This window comes from Mytilus californianus, unplaced genomic scaffold (assembly GCF_021869535.1).
Source record: "Mytilus californianus isolate M0D057914Y unplaced genomic scaffold, xbMytCali1.0.p SCAF_1, whole genome shotgun sequence".
Lineage (NCBI taxonomy): Eukaryota > Metazoa > Mollusca > Bivalvia > Mytilida > Mytilidae > Mytilus > Mytilus californianus.
The window spans coordinates 95,616,254-95,632,154 of record NW_026262581.1 but is presented as its reverse complement, the minus strand read 5'-3'; the positions used below and the strand labels follow the sequence as shown (position 1 = coordinate 95,632,154).

The 15,901-nt window shown below is 33.9% G+C and overlaps 1 protein-coding gene across 1 annotated transcript in view; it reads left to right on the top strand.

Moving 5' to 3' along the window:
- Window positions 1–853: 853 nt before the first annotated feature.
- Window positions 854–15,901, top strand: part of LOC127710650 (RING1 and YY1-binding protein B-like) — a 62,423-nt gene continuing 47,375 nt past the window's right edge. The window contains exons 1-2 of the mRNA XM_052216596.1: window positions 854–962; window positions 14,550–14,669. Coding sequence (XP_052072556.1) covers window positions 937–962; window positions 14,550–14,669 — 146 coding nt within the window. The 5' untranslated portion in view covers window positions 854–936. The remainder of the gene's footprint in view (window positions 963–14,549; window positions 14,670–15,901) is intronic.

Genomic DNA, 15,901 nt, shown 5'->3' with positions numbered 1-15,901 from the left:
AGATTGTTCCAGTCTTGTATGGCAACTACATATACACAAAGCTGTTTTTATTAGTTTTAAATATTTGGTACAAAATAATTATTATGTGCAGCACTTCTGGTATTATGATTATTTAAATATCACATATAATTATACTCCTTGGGCCAAGACCAAGGACGAATATCACCACCTTACTCTGTACAACTTGCAATTTTGTTGTCATCCCTTTGCCGAGACTGCTATACTGACCACGAAGAGCAAGACTAATCGAAATAGCATTGTATCAGAGGTGATGTGGGAGTCATCCTTGATCTAGTATCCAAACATTTTGCATTTCTATATAAAAATCTTAATCTTGCATTAACTTTTTTTATAATATTGGAAACTGTTTGTTCACAATTTAATTGTTTTGATAAGGTGATCATTACATTTGACCTGAAAATTAATATTTTGCCTAATCTTTTTTGGAGATCCAAAAAGCATACATTCAGTTTTTCCTATGTGTAATGACAGGTTATTATCTACTAACCAGTCTGAACATTTTTCTAGAACTTTTCCCAATTTTGTAGAAAAAATATCTCAGGATTTTTATGAGTACTTGATATCGGATAAAATAGCGCTATCATCTTTTTCTTTTAATTTCAATTATTTTCACGTTTTTCTATGTTTAATAGGTTAACATGAATATGCTAGAAATAACATTTATTTACTTTTCATTTCTAGTTTAGTATGGATATATTCGAATCGCAGTGACCGGTGTGGATAGTAAAAATATTTTTTGATACGGGTGCATCGGACATAATTTTTCACCTTCAGGTTTTCCCGCGACGAATAGATTTTTAATGGCCTTCTTCGATTGGCTAATAGTGTCACATGAATATTTCCTCGCCATTTTAATAACATTTACAGAGCAGACAGCAGAGATTTTTATATTTTAAGCTTTTTAAATGACTTTAAATGGATGAAACTCGACCTACCAACAGGTACAAATTCCAGAAAACTTTCTGAATGGAAGTTGCTGCTCAAACATACGCAATGTCAACCAAGATCTCATCCTCTCAATATTTATGTCCATTGTTATTGTTTTGACAATTATACAGAATTGTAAATTAGTAAATGAATATTCTTAATTATAAGGTGACAGGTTGATATCTGCTTGAGTCAGATTATGGCCTCAATCTGCAAGCTGAGTATTCTGTCTTTAGTTGAACACTCGAACACTGGTATTTATAATACAATAGTGCAATAAGTCATACATGTACAGGAGCAGCTATCAATACCAGTCAGTGCTACCGATATATACTATGAAAAGTTCTCAATATTTGTCTTACTAAAAGACTACTTTCACATTCATGCCTGATCCTGATCCTAAGGTCAAAGTTGACACAACCTGTCTCTACTGATAGTACTGTTTTTCCTCTTGTGCTACACCGTTGCACATGCTAATTACTTGGGGTACTTTCGAATATTTGTTTAGGTGCAGGATCAGGATTCAGGGCTTGCTAGTTCTTGAAATCGTCCTGATCTTGCTATATATTCTCCTACAATTTGAGCTATTGCTTCGTATGCTTCTTTCTTTGGTGATGACGATAATGATTGTATGTCTTTCCAGATTTTCAGCATTTACATCTTTCTTAGCATGTCTTCTCTTTCATGATGGTGTCTTGGGCTGTATAGTAAAAAACAATTCTGTTGTTTCTTCTTCGCCACATTCACAATATGGCATAAGGGAATGACCTATTAGTTTCTGTATTTATTTAATCTGCTGTAACCTGTTCTCAATTCTGACAAAATTCTTCCTAGTTAGGGGTTTGGTGTGTCCAGTTGTACATCCCTCCCAACAATAGGTACTAGATTTAAAAGTTGTCTCCTACTTTCACTAATTGTCCATCTACTTTGCCATTTGAACTTTGTAGACATCTTGACTGCACTTCTTACATCTGACATTGTTGTCATTAAATTGGTCGTGTAGTGATTAGGCCTCTTTTGCAGCATCTTTTGCCAACTGGTCCGCTATCCTGTTTCTGGCTATATTAGCATGGCCTGACATTCAAGATAGGGTTGGTAGTATGCTGTGTCTCGAGTGCAGTTCCCATATGTGTCAGAAGTCACAACACTTATGATGTATAACTGGAGATATAAAGCCTTTTATTAAAGGTAATCTTACTGGTTGAGTTGGGGAAGATCTTCTTTGGTTCAGTCAGTTATAGCACTGCCTTTAGATCCCGAGATTGGTTTGAATCTTGCTGGTACCATCTTGATTTTCACAATACAACACTTATAAATAATAGACCTTTGATCATGTTGATATCGCTATTTGGGAATCTGCGACACTTTGAACTTCATACAACAATCGTTTTTCCTTTGTGGCGTCAAAATTTTATAGGAACCTTCGTAACTAAGGCCAGTAAGGGTGGACAAAAAGCAATAAGGTGTAGATTGCGTCACAGTAAGAGCTGATTGTTACTGTTTTCGCCAAATTAGTAATTCATTCATGTAAAAGAACTCTAGATTGGTGTATTAACAATAGGCTCCAATCATCATTAGTGTTCCTTGTAGCTTTTGAAAATGGCAGCACTTCCCCTAGGAAATCTTCATTTCCATCCCCTACAAGGTAATATATATAGTTGCAGGCAAAAAAAAAGAGGGAATCAAAAGAAAGAAAACAATGGTGTGGGGCAGGTTCATTTATAAACCCAACATGAAACAATACACCATTTCGTGTCTATGATTGAATTTGTAAAAAAAAATATACCTTGTCCTCATACCAGTTCCAATTTTCTAAATAACAAAGGCCATATACCCATGAAAAAAATATATCCCGTTGGATTTGAGAGATTGGGATTAAAAAAAACCCTGAAAACTGAGACAGTTTAAAGTCACTGAATCATAAAACTCTATTTCCACACGTTTACACAATATTTATGACAGCTTGAAGTCTGCAAAAGAGCCAAAGTTGAGCTCAAGTATTTCACTAGAGCATATATTTTAATCTCTGCCTTCTAAAACATAAATATCAAAATTATTTGCTGAAAATTTTTTGAATTCTCCATTTTTGGATAGGAGAATTAAACTTAATTATAATAAGATGATGGAAATTACTCTATTCAGTGTCATATAAAAATCTTGGAAACTTTATTTAGATATAAACATTTACAGGGTTTATAAAAAGCATCGGTACCCTGTTTCAAATTAAGGAAATCGCCGTTTCAAATTGTGTTTCCAAATGGGAAAAAAATAAATTATTCTGCATTCGTTGTGTAAAACAAGTTGTTATCTATTGAATTGACCTTACTAAAAAAAAGCTAAACAAAAGATATCATAGATATTATTCCTACATTTTCCTATGAAACCTCATTTTTTTTTGGAGCCTGCGACTTTTGTTGCAGAAAGCTCGACATAGGGATAGTGATCCGGCGGCAGCGTTAGCTAACTTCTTAAAAGCTTTATATTTTAGAAGCTAGAAGACCTGGATGCTTCATACTTTGTATATAGATGCCTTATGTTACGAAATTTACGTCTGTCAAATGTCCATTGTCCTTGGCCTCATTTTCATGGTTCAGTGACTACTTGAAAAAAAAAGTCAACATTTTTTGTAATGTTAATTTCTTTCTTATTATGAGTAATAGGATAACTATATTTAGTATGTGCGTACCTTGCAAGGTCCTCATGCCCGTCAGACAATTTTCATTTGACCTCGACCTCATTTCATGGATCAGTGAACAAGGTTAAGTTTTCGTGGTCAAGTCCATATATCAGATACTATAAGCAGTAGGTCTACTATATTTGGTATATGGAATGATTGTAAGGTGTACATGTCCAACTGGTAGGTGTCATCTGACCTTGACCTCATTTTCATGGTTCAGTGGTCAAAGTTAAGTTTTTGAGTTTTGGACTTTTTGTCGAGCCTTCGACTTTTGTCGAAAAAGCGAGACATAGTGATCCTACATTCTGTCGGCGGCGTCCACAAATATTCACTCTGTGGTTAAAGTTTTTGAAATTTTAATAACTTTCTTAAACTATCCTGGATTTCTACCAAACTTGGACAGAAGCTTGTTTATGATCATAAGATAATATTCAAAAGTAAATTTTGTAAAAAAAAAATTCCATTTTTTCAGTATTTTACTTATAATTAGACTTAGGTAGTTTTTCTGCCAGGAAACATTACATTCACTCTGTGGTTAAAGTTTTTGAAATTTTAATAACTTTCTTAAACTATCCTGGATTTCTACCAAACTTGGACAGAAGCTTGTTTATGATCATAAGGTAATATTAAAAAGTAAATTTTGTTAAAAAAAAATTCCATTTTTTCTGTATTTTACTTATAAATCGACTTAGTTTTTCTGCCAGGAAACATTACATTCACTCTGTGGTTAAAGTTTTTGAAATTTTAATAACTTTCTTAAACTATCCTGGATTTCTACCAAACTTGGAAAGAAGCTTGTTTATGATCATAAGATAGTATCAACAAGTAAATTTTGTAAAAAAAAAATCCATTTTTTTCCGTATTTTACTTATAAATGGACTTAGTTTTTCTGCCAGTTAACATTACATTCACTCTGTGGTTAAAGTGTTAAAATTTTAACAACTTTCTTAAACTAACCTGGATTTGTACCAAACTTGGACAGAAGCTTGTTTATGATTAAAAGCTAGTATCCAGAAGGAAATTTTGTTCCATTTTTTCCGTATTTTACTTATAAATGGACTTAGTTTTTCTTCCAGTTAACATTACATACAGTCTGCAGTTTAAGTTTTTTAAAACATTTATTAGATTCATAAACTATCCTGGATTTTTACCAAACTTGGACAGAAGCTACTTACAATCAAAAGATAGTATAGAGAGGAATATTTTTATTAATTTTTTTCCTCATTTTTGTTGAGCCTGTGATTAACAGCAAAAAGTAGGCGAGACACTGGGTTCCGCGGAACCCTTACAAATTTTTTTCTAATACTATATACAATAGGTCAACTATAAATGTTGTATGGAAATATTTTATGATGTACATGTCAGTCTCACAGATTTTATTTGACCTTGACCTCATTTTCACGGTTCATTTCTCAGTGTTAAGTTTTTGTGTTTTGGTCAGTTTTTCTTCGACTATAAGCAATAGGTCAACTATATTTAATGTATGGAAGGATTGTACATGTAAGGTGTATATGTCTGTCTGGCAGGTATCATCTGACCTTGACCTCATTTTCATGGTTCATTGGTCAATGTTAAGTTTTCATGGTTAAGTTTGTTTCTTAGATACTATAAGCAATAGTTCAACTATATTTAATGCCTAAATTGATTGTAAGGTGTACATGTCTCTGGCATGGTTCATCTGACCTTAACCTCATTTTCATGGTTCATTGGTCAATGTTAAGTTTTTGTTTAAGACTGTTTCTTAGAAACAATGAGCAATAGGTCAACTATGTTTGGTTTATTGAATGATTGTAAGGTGTACGTGTATTTCTCGTTTGGTTTATCTTGACCTTGACCTCATTTCCTTGGATCATGTTAAGTTTATGTGTTACTTGTAGTAAAGCTTTGTATAATGGACTATCAACATAAAATCAATGCACATGGGTCTGTCCATTAGGACATGACATAAAATGGGACATCATATTTTAGAATGTGACACAGGTTGAAAAAAAATATGATTCAGAAAGAGGATATACCAAAGCATCCAGAAAAATACAACAGAAGATAATTTGACTATTATAAAATTGATTCTGGACGCCTTCTTTTACCAATAAACATGTGTAACACAACATAAAAACTAAAGACTAAGCAACACAAATCCAACCAAAAACCGAGGGTGATCTCAGGTGCTTCGAAAGGGTAAGCAGATACTGCTCCACATGTGGTATCCGTTGTGTTGCTCATGTAAGTAGAAGCCCAGTAATAAGTCTGATTCAGTACATGACATTCATGAAAAAAGGGGTCAGGATTGTGGTAACGACAATTGGAAAATAACCGTCATCATCTGTGAAACAGATATTCCATAACGGTCAACAACTCATGAAGGTTACCTAACAATTTTCCAAGAGATGATTTCAATTTCACCTTTTGGAACTCTTGCTTTAATAGCTTCCTTGTAAGCAGCAACCCTCTATCAAGGGAAATCATGATAGGAAATGCAAGCTCTGGAATATCATATCAACTGGGAGATATGGTCTTCAAATGCAGGCTCTGCTAGAATTTTGCTTCATAGAAATGGAAAGTTTCACAATTTGGAAGCTGAAATCATCTTTTTAGTTGTAAAGTTTAGTTCTCAACCGACCTTCAATGTCAATTTCTAAATGTGTCTGTCCCAGTTGTCGTTTGTTGCTGTTTATCAAATTTTTGTTTGTTTATAGTTTTGTACATAAATCAGGCTGTTGGTTTTTACATTTGAATTTTTTTTAAACATCATTTTGGGGCCCTTTGCAGCTTGCTATGCGGTGTGGGCTTTTGATCCGTGTTAAAGCCGTAGGGTGAACTATAATTGCTATTAACTTCAACATCATGTGGTCTCTGGTGGAGAGTTGTCATATTGGCAATCATACCACATCTTATTTTTATATGGCAAAAAATGGTCTGTTTAATAAAAAAAATTTATTTTATCAATAACATGTGTAATTATTGACAACATCACATATGTGCATTGCTTGAATTTTCTTCTAGTTACATGAATAAAGTTGAAAATAAAGTCCAGATTCAATAAAGTTTTTTTATTTAAATTTATGAACCAAAGAAATAAATATTTCTATTTGTAAGTACCATCAGGATATGATAAGCTTCATATGTTCATTCATGATTGTTGACAGCACCAGACCATAGTGTATGTTCACATAAAAATAGTTCCATCATCACATATATGTTACTATAAAGTGATGACAATTTATTTACATGTTTTTCGGTACTGAACTAAATTCCAAGTTACAGACGAGGAATCAACATCGAGTTAAAAAACATTCTAAAAAGAATTTTCTGCACATATCCCAAAATTGGCAGTAACATATACAATCTAAAACAATTGTGATGTTTGACTTTCAATATTATGGTCAAGAATCACAAATGAAAAACTGTCAAACAGTCAAATCACAATCGTGCACATCCCCTAATGAGGTCCTTGTGGTCTTAGTATACTTTGGTATTTGGCAACAGACGTATATCATGTATAAATTCTTTGTTTTTAAGAACTACATATTTTTACAGGATATAGAAACAGGTATAAGACAATTCCTTCTCGATTTTGTGTACGTTCGTGATAAATTGTTCATACGTTATAAAGCTGTGAAGTGTTGATGGACAAAGTACAATCGGTAAACTTCAGCAGATTCCGCTACCCTACATTGTCATAATTGTTTAGAACGAGGCAATGATGATAACTTCCGATATAGGCAGTTGTCCTAAATAATGACTCGTGTAAACAGTGGATAAAAATGAAAATAATGTGCATGTTCGTTGTCCTTGATGTTGACGGACATTCGAAAGAAGCATTTTTGATTCAGCCATGCTGGATCTATGCGATCACTCTGGTTTTGGAGATGGTGCAGAATACTAAGTTGAAGACATATCATGAAACTAATTATGTGTTTTTATGACTTGCAGAAACTTTCTACACCACTTTAATCATCAACTGCCAACTTTTAACATGTTATTTGCCCTTAAATTAAGAAAAGATTGGTCGAATGACCCTTTTATTTTAGATATACACTTGCATATAGTTCCTTTGTAAATCAAAATTTATAATGATTTACTATTTATGAAATAATTTGAAAGGTATTTGTACATCAATTGAATCAGTTAATAAGAATTTTGAAAGTATTAGATTAGTATCTTATGCTTGTGTAAGTGATTGTTCAATGAAACATGTGTATTAATATATCTTAGTTGATTCCCACACTTTTTATACGACTGCAAAAATTTTTTGCGGTCGTATATTGGTATGACGTTGGCGTCGTCGTTGTCGTCGTCGTCCGAAGACACATTGGTTTTCGCACTCTAACTTTAGTTTAAGTGAATGGATCTCTATGAAATTTTACCATAAGGTTCAATACCACACAAGGAAGGTTGGGAATGATTTTGGGGGTTATGGTACCAACAGTTAAGGAATTAGGGGCCAAAAATAAGCATTTTTGTAACTTCCAGACATAACTTGTGTGTTAGTGTATGGATCTCTCTGACATTGTACCACAAGGTTCCATATCACACAGGGAATGCTGGGATTGATTTTTGGGGGTAATTGCCTCAAAATATTAGGAATTAGGGGCCAAAAAAGGGGGCAAAAAACAAGCATTTTTCTAGTTTCATGACAATAACTTGTGTGTAAGTGTATGGATCTTTCTGAAATTGTACTACAAGGTTCCATATCACAAAGGAAAAGCTGGAATTGAGTTTGGGGGTAATTGCCCAAAACGTTTAGGAAAAAGGGGCCAAAAATAAGCATTTTTTTACTAGTTTCCAGACAATAACTTGTGTTCAAGTGTATGGATCTCTCTGAAATTGTACTGCAAGGTACCATACCACAAAGGGAAAGCTGGGATTGAGTTTGGGGGTGATGAATCATAAGGGGGTTCAAAAAATTTGGGGGGGGGGATTTTTTTTTCCTTTTTTTTCTTTAAAAAGTTTTCCATTTTAACTTGGTTATTTCTGATTTATATATAAAAGCAAATAATAATGATATGGTTTGAATAGGTAAATTAAAAATTTTTAAGTTCTTAGACCACTTTCATTCTGTGTGAGAAACCTATGCTGTGTCAAATATTTAATTACAATCCAAATTCAGTGCTGTATCAAGCTTGAATGTTGTGTCCATACTTGCCCCAACTGTTCAGGGTTCGACCTCTGCGGTCGTATCAAGCTGCGCCCCAGCGGAGCATTTTATTAAAGTATATTTGGAAGTACGCATGCGTTAATTTAATTATAATCCGAAACTAACTCGAATGTTCTGTACAGGTATTTTCCTTCGTTATATACCGGAGCACTCCCACCTGGGATATATGTTTAACACTTAGCAGATATTTACACAGATATTTACATTTTGCGGTGGGGTGCTAAATTTTTAAAAGTTTTAAAGGATTCAGCGCCCTCCATCCACTGCCGTTTCTCATTGGAATAATTGGAATAAAACAACTGGATTATTTGGGTTAATCCAAACCATGTTGGTTACGTATCTTAGCATGTGCACCTTAACTGTGCATCCGAAAGTTTCAAAATAATTATAAACAGATTTTTATACGACCGCAAAAAAATTTTTGTGGTCGTATATTGGTATGACGTTGGCGTCGTCATCGTCTGGCGTCGTCCGGCGTCGTCCGAAGACACATTGGTTTTCCCACTCTAACTTTAGTTTAAGTGAATGGATCTCTATGAAATTTTACCACAAGGTTCAATACCACAAAAGGAAGGTTGGGATTGATTTTGGGGGTTATGGTACCAACAGTAAAGGAATTATGGGCCAAAAAGGGGCCAAAAATAAGCATTTTTGTAACTTCCAGACATAACTTGTGTGTTAGTGTATGGATCTCTCTGACATTGTACCACAAGGTTCCATATCACAAAAGGAATGCTGGGATTGATTTTGGGGGTAATTGCCTCAAAATTTTAGGAATTAGGGGCCAAAAAAGGGGCAAAAACAAGCATTTTTCTAGTTTCATGACAATAACTTGTGTGTAAGTGTATGGATCTTTCTGAAATTTTACTACAAGGTTCCATATCACAAAGGGAAAGCTGGAATTGAGTTTGGGGGTAATTGCCGAAACGTTTAGGAATTGGGGGCCAAAAAGGGGCCAAAAATAAGCATTTTTCTAGTTTCCAGACAATAACTTGTGTTCAAGTGTATGGATCTCTCTGAAATTGTACTGCAAGGTACCATACCACAAAGGGAAGGCTGGGATTGATGATGGGGGTAATTGCCTCAAAATTTTAGGAATTAGGGGCCAAAAAGGGGCAAAAACAAGCATTTTTCTAGTTTCAGGACAATAACTTGTGTGTAAGTGTATGGATCTTTCTGAAATTGTACTACAAGGTTCCATATCACAAAGGGAAAGCTGGGTTTGAGTTTGGGGGTAATTGCCCTAAACGTTTAGGAATTTGGGGCCAAAAAGGGGCCAAAAAACACATTTTTCTAGTTTCCAGACAATAACTTGTGTTCAAGTGTATGGATCTCTCTGAAATTGTACTGCAAGGTACCATACCACAAAGGGAAGGCAGGGATTGAGTTTGGGGGTGATGAATCATAAGGGGGTTCAAAAAATTTGGGGGGGGATTTTTTTTTTTTTCCTTTTTTTTTTTCTTTTAAAATTTTCCATTTTAAGTTGGTTATTTCTGATTTATATTTAAAAGAAAATAATAATGATATGGTAGGAGATACACACCAAACAGGATGTGTAAATTATTATATAATTAGTATTGTGCAATAGCAAGAAATTTTCAATTGCACAGTATTGCACAATAGCAAGAAATCTTCAATTGCACAGTATTGCGCAATAGCAAGAAATCTTCAATTGCACAGTATTGCGCAATAGCAAGAAATATCCAATAGCACAATATTGCGCAATAGCAAGAAATTGTCAATTGTACAGTATTGCGCAATAGCAAGAAATATTTAATTGCACAGTATTGTGCAAAAGAAGATACTTCGTATAAATTGCTTATTTCTTGACCAATTAATTGTAAAAGGAAAAAAAATGAATATTTGTAACAGTCTTTAGATTTAAATAGGTGTCTGTAAGTTTGTGGATGAATTTGTCTGGTTCTATTGTCTGTTGGTATAAGTAATTCTGATGGTACTGCGACAATATGGTGAACAATTTTACAGAACATTATGAGTCTAGTTTTAAGTCTGCGTTGTTGTAAGGTAGGCCAGTTTAGAGTATTGAGTATGTCTGTAACGCTACTGGTGTTATGATAACGATTACAGGCATACCTAGCAGCCCTACGCTGAACCATCTCAAGTTTATTGCATTGTTCAGCAGTATGAGGGTTCCAAACCAAGCAAGCATACTCTAGTTAAAGCAATAATGGGACACAGCAGGCTGGGTTGGTGTGGGCTGCTTTCATGGTAATTAAAGTTACCTTTTATGCATCATCTTCCACCTCAGAGCTATCAGCTCTTTGATGTTTGGAAAATGACGCAATCAGCGGCATGTTTCCGATACCATTGACCAGAACTTACGGAAGTCGATTATTGCCTCCGCCTACCGCACTCGGTTTCATATTTACCATTTTACATACTAACTGGAATCTGCTTGTATTACGCTACACACGAACAAAGTGTTGTAGTCGAAGGGAACCAGTTTACATACTTTATTTTATTTACCAAAAAGATATCTTGACCTGTCCATATGTTTTTTGTTATTAAATGGTATTACTTTTTACATAAATATTAACTTCTGGCTTCAACGCTTTGTTCGTCTTGTCTGGAGATCTTGCTGTAGTTCCAGTTCAGCAAGCATTTTAGAGACGTATCCCGTCCATCCTCTTTTGACTTGTAATCTCTGGTGATAGATTTTGCCGCTTGACATTGTATCCTTTCAAGCTTGTTTTTTTTGTTACCGTGTAGGGGTCCCATACTATGGCTCCATATTAAATTATAAGATCCATTCCTAAAGATCTAGATCATTGTTCTAATCTGACACAAATTTCAATAACTGGAATGCTACCCAAGTTGAATATATGGTGACCCACGAGAACATCATTATCACTATTGAAATTGTGTTTAATACCATGATTGTTCAATGTCATTAACTTAAATGGAGACAGACATTTGACCTGAAAGACATGAAAGGTGGTGTGGGAGTGCAAAATCAAAAACTAACTGACTATGATATATATATGGTTAAAGAATGAATATCAATTACATGGGTCAACATGGTCAAGGGCAGAGTTGTTATAAAATAACAATATGGCAGAGAAGTGGTTTCAAGTTTCATATAAAGCGACCTGACTGACATGAAATAAAAAATCGAAGGAGTATCCCTATTTGTCTAATCTTCAAGGTGAAATAAAACTAGTAAAACAATATTATACTATTGTCTAAATATACAGAAATATAATTTGCTTCAAGTAACAGAAATAACTAGGTCACTAGTAACTTATTTAATGAGTATGTGGGGTATAAGAGCTTGCTAACAACAGGCTCTTCATAATCATTTGGTTTGAAAAGGATACTAGTAGTCTATATTCTTGATTTAGAAAAATGTAATTGCAAGAAAAAAATCACATTACTTAGAATACTTTAGATCATTCAGGTAGTCTTTATTTATATGTACAAAAGAAGAGCCAGTAGTCATTGGATATTGTAGATCATTCAAATAGTCTTGACCTTTTTATTAGTACAAAAGAACAGCCAGTAGTCATTGGATATTGTAGATCATTCCGGTAGTCTTGACCTATTTATTTATACAAAAAAACAGCCAGTAGTAATTGGATACTGTAGATCATTCAGGTAGTCTTGACCTATTCATTTGTACTGAAAAAACAGACACATATACGAATATCAATTATATGCTTACGAGACATGTTGCAATGTTAAACTTATTACGACATGTGAAAATCAAGACTTGCATAAAAAATATCTCAATATTAGAGACAGTGGCGTCATTTTTCCTCAGAGCTTTCAGCTCTTTGATTAGTTTTTGCCTATTATCTTGTGAAAAGTATAATAGATACAAATGTAGATAGAAACTTTAAAAAGCAGAAATTATCAGCAGGACAAAATCTACAGATACATTTAGTATGTCAACATGACTGAAATTGTCAGTTAACTCTTTATAGAGTTAGTGCTCTTTCATGAGGTTTTTTACAAAAAAATGGCCATTGTTGAAGATGCAGCCAGGTGAGCAACACAGGCTCTTTGAAGCCTCTAGTTTAATAGGCCATGCCAACAGACTGTGATACTGGGTATTGTGAACATGGTGAAAGGGCATTTTCACCATTTTGTAGCCAAAATCTATAAATATTTCCAACTGGGGTCTACTTTTACTTGTTAATCGTGCATTGATCATCATCTGATAGAGTGGGGGTGGGGGTATACTGGTTTTCTTATGTCCATCTGTCCCTCATTCTATCTGTCAATCTAAAAAAAATCAGAAACTGTGAACAAGAGAAACAAGATCTACGAGAAAAACAAATGATGGAAATTGTCAATACTCCTTATTGGGTTTTCAATGTCAACGACTACAATTTTTATACCCCACCTACAATAGTAGAGGGGCATTATGTTCTACAGTTTCTTTGTCCGTCTGTCCTGTGTCAGTTTAAAGTTTTTGTTAAAGTTTTGATTTAGGGTAGGTTGTAGTCACATCAACTAAAACTTAGTACACAAGGTTATTATGATGTGAACTGTTAGATATATATATACATGATATATATGTCAAATTAAGCTTTTGACCAAGATTTCAGGGTTCAAAATGATCATGGAAATAAGAATAGATAATACGATTGGGACATGGTGTGCTATGGACTGATAAGATCTGGTTCAAACCTGGTCAAAATCATACTTTGATTGTGAAAGATGGCTGCCGCTGGGTTTAAATGATGAATATATTTGTTTATTGAGCAATTTCAGGCTCTTATATAATTAGTAGCCTCCAGTTGATGTGGCACATAAGTTGCACTAAAAAACAAAGTAATACATGTATCTTTGGTCTTGTACAAATACATGTGAGCATGTCATCATGATCATTTGTTTCTGCCAAGCCCTTTCCCTAATTTGAAAATACTTCCATTCAGTTTTATTGGATTTTATCTTTCAATTTGAATTTTAAAAAAATCTGACAAGGACTTCCATAAATGCCAAATAAAATCAAATTGCTATACAGATATAAATATGTATATTATCTCCTACCCATACTCCCTTATTTGCTCATAAGACTTGTTGCAGTCAATTATAAGGGAAAGATATAATAAATCATAGTATATATATATGTATAAATGTAAACCTCAGATCTGTGTACGGCCTAAAATCTGTGTACGTTTTTCAAATCTGTGCCCCATCGTGACATCAATTACTAATCTATGTCCGTTAAAAAAGATAAGGCCTCAAATCTGTGTCATATTTTCAAATTTATAAACATATATCAAATATGAACAGCTGATGTCACACCCTCAGGGTCATATAACTTTATTTATAATGTAGGACGAGTGAACAAGAGAACCCCCCCCCCCCCCCCCCCATTAGACAAAATAAAAAAGTTAATTATACGCCATGCCAGTACCGGTAATTGCTAATGGTGCTGATTGAAGGTTATCATAGGGGGAAAACCATCCTCATACATGTTGTGTCTGATGGTTTTTTGAAAGATTATGTAAACTGGCAAAATTCTGTCCTAATCAGCAAAGCTTTTCTCTTGTACATGCATGTACAAATGTAAACAATGGTGACTCTAATTCACTTTAAAGTAGTTTATTGCTGTTTTAAATCAATATTTAACCATCTTGGTTTCTTTTACATCTGTGTACATGTATGTACAGGGTACATGTAAAGCAGTTGAAAGATAGATTTGAAATGCTTGATATATACATGTACATTGTTCTACATAATTTATTTTAATTAAATTTAAAAGAAATATAAGAATTTATGTTGGTTTTTTTTCAGATCTAAGCGACAGAAGCCTCCTGAAGATGGATTTTGGGAGTGTAGTGTGTGTACCTACAGAAATTCCCCAGAAGCTTATAAATGTGATATGTGTGATATTCGTAAAGGAACTTCTACAAGGTAAATATACAATTTGCTGTACTTAATAAATCATAAGTGCAGTTATATATTAGTTATCAGTCTTAAACTTTTCCATGAAAATTGTTATGAAGTCAACAACCCTCAAACTAAATGGAATACTCTTTATTGTCACAAATAGAATCTGACTGACCAGATGAACATAAGACTTGTTTAATGCTGATCAAATGTTTTCAAAGTCAAATTCATTTAAATATTTAATAATGATAAGATGTACATGTTTTTACTATTTATACTAATTTTAAAGGCACATAAATTTGTATTTGAGGAAAAGAGCTCATATTGCCCTTTTACAAAAAAACTCTCAAATACTACATTTTCAGTCATTTGGCCCCCTTTACCTATAGCTATATATAGCTACATGACCTATGAATTAGATGTATATAATATTGCCATCTTGTCGAGTTTTTGATATGTATATTTTTGAACTGAAACATATTTCAGAAAAGATTCAGTGCATAGAGCAGTATCATGAATAGTCCTGATAGTTCAGGAATATTTTCTCTATGTCCACCATTTTAATGTTCAAATCATATCTTTTAGAGTTACCCAAAAATAAATTATAACACGATAAGGATCGATAAGGGCAAACACAATAGATGTGTGGTTCCAGTCCTGAAAAAAAAGGTGTCGGTAACGTCACTAGGTAGGTACATTGTCATGATTGTAGGATTCTTTTTTTTTCTTTTTTTTTTTTTTGTTGAAACATCCTTTAGGTCAAGGTGTGTATCTAATATGTATGGTATGTTGTTGTTTGTTGTATGCTTATTATTCAAATGATTTTCTTTTACCTTTTTTTCACTTTGCACCCAAAGTGTGGTATATTCATATACATTTGTAAATGTTCGACTCCTCTTGACACATGATTGCGTTTTTTTCCTCCATATGCTGGCATTTCTTAAATCTTGTTTCCAGCAAACTCATAGCTGTCAACATGTGCGCAGCCATGATTGTTTATTTTTCATTATAAAACCAGAAGCCTCATGTGCATCAGACCCAATTTAGGAAAAAAAAACTGGAAGTGAATGTTGAAAAGGGGGAAAAGTTAAGGGTCAGTTGGTTAACTGGAACCACACATATATTTATATTTGGCCGAAAGAAACATTCTAGTTTCGTCTGAACTTATTTTATGTGTATTCTAAATCCTTAATCATTTTTGATCCAGCCATGCGTTGCGGGGGACATAGAAATAACAGGGGTCTGTTGTCCATCTG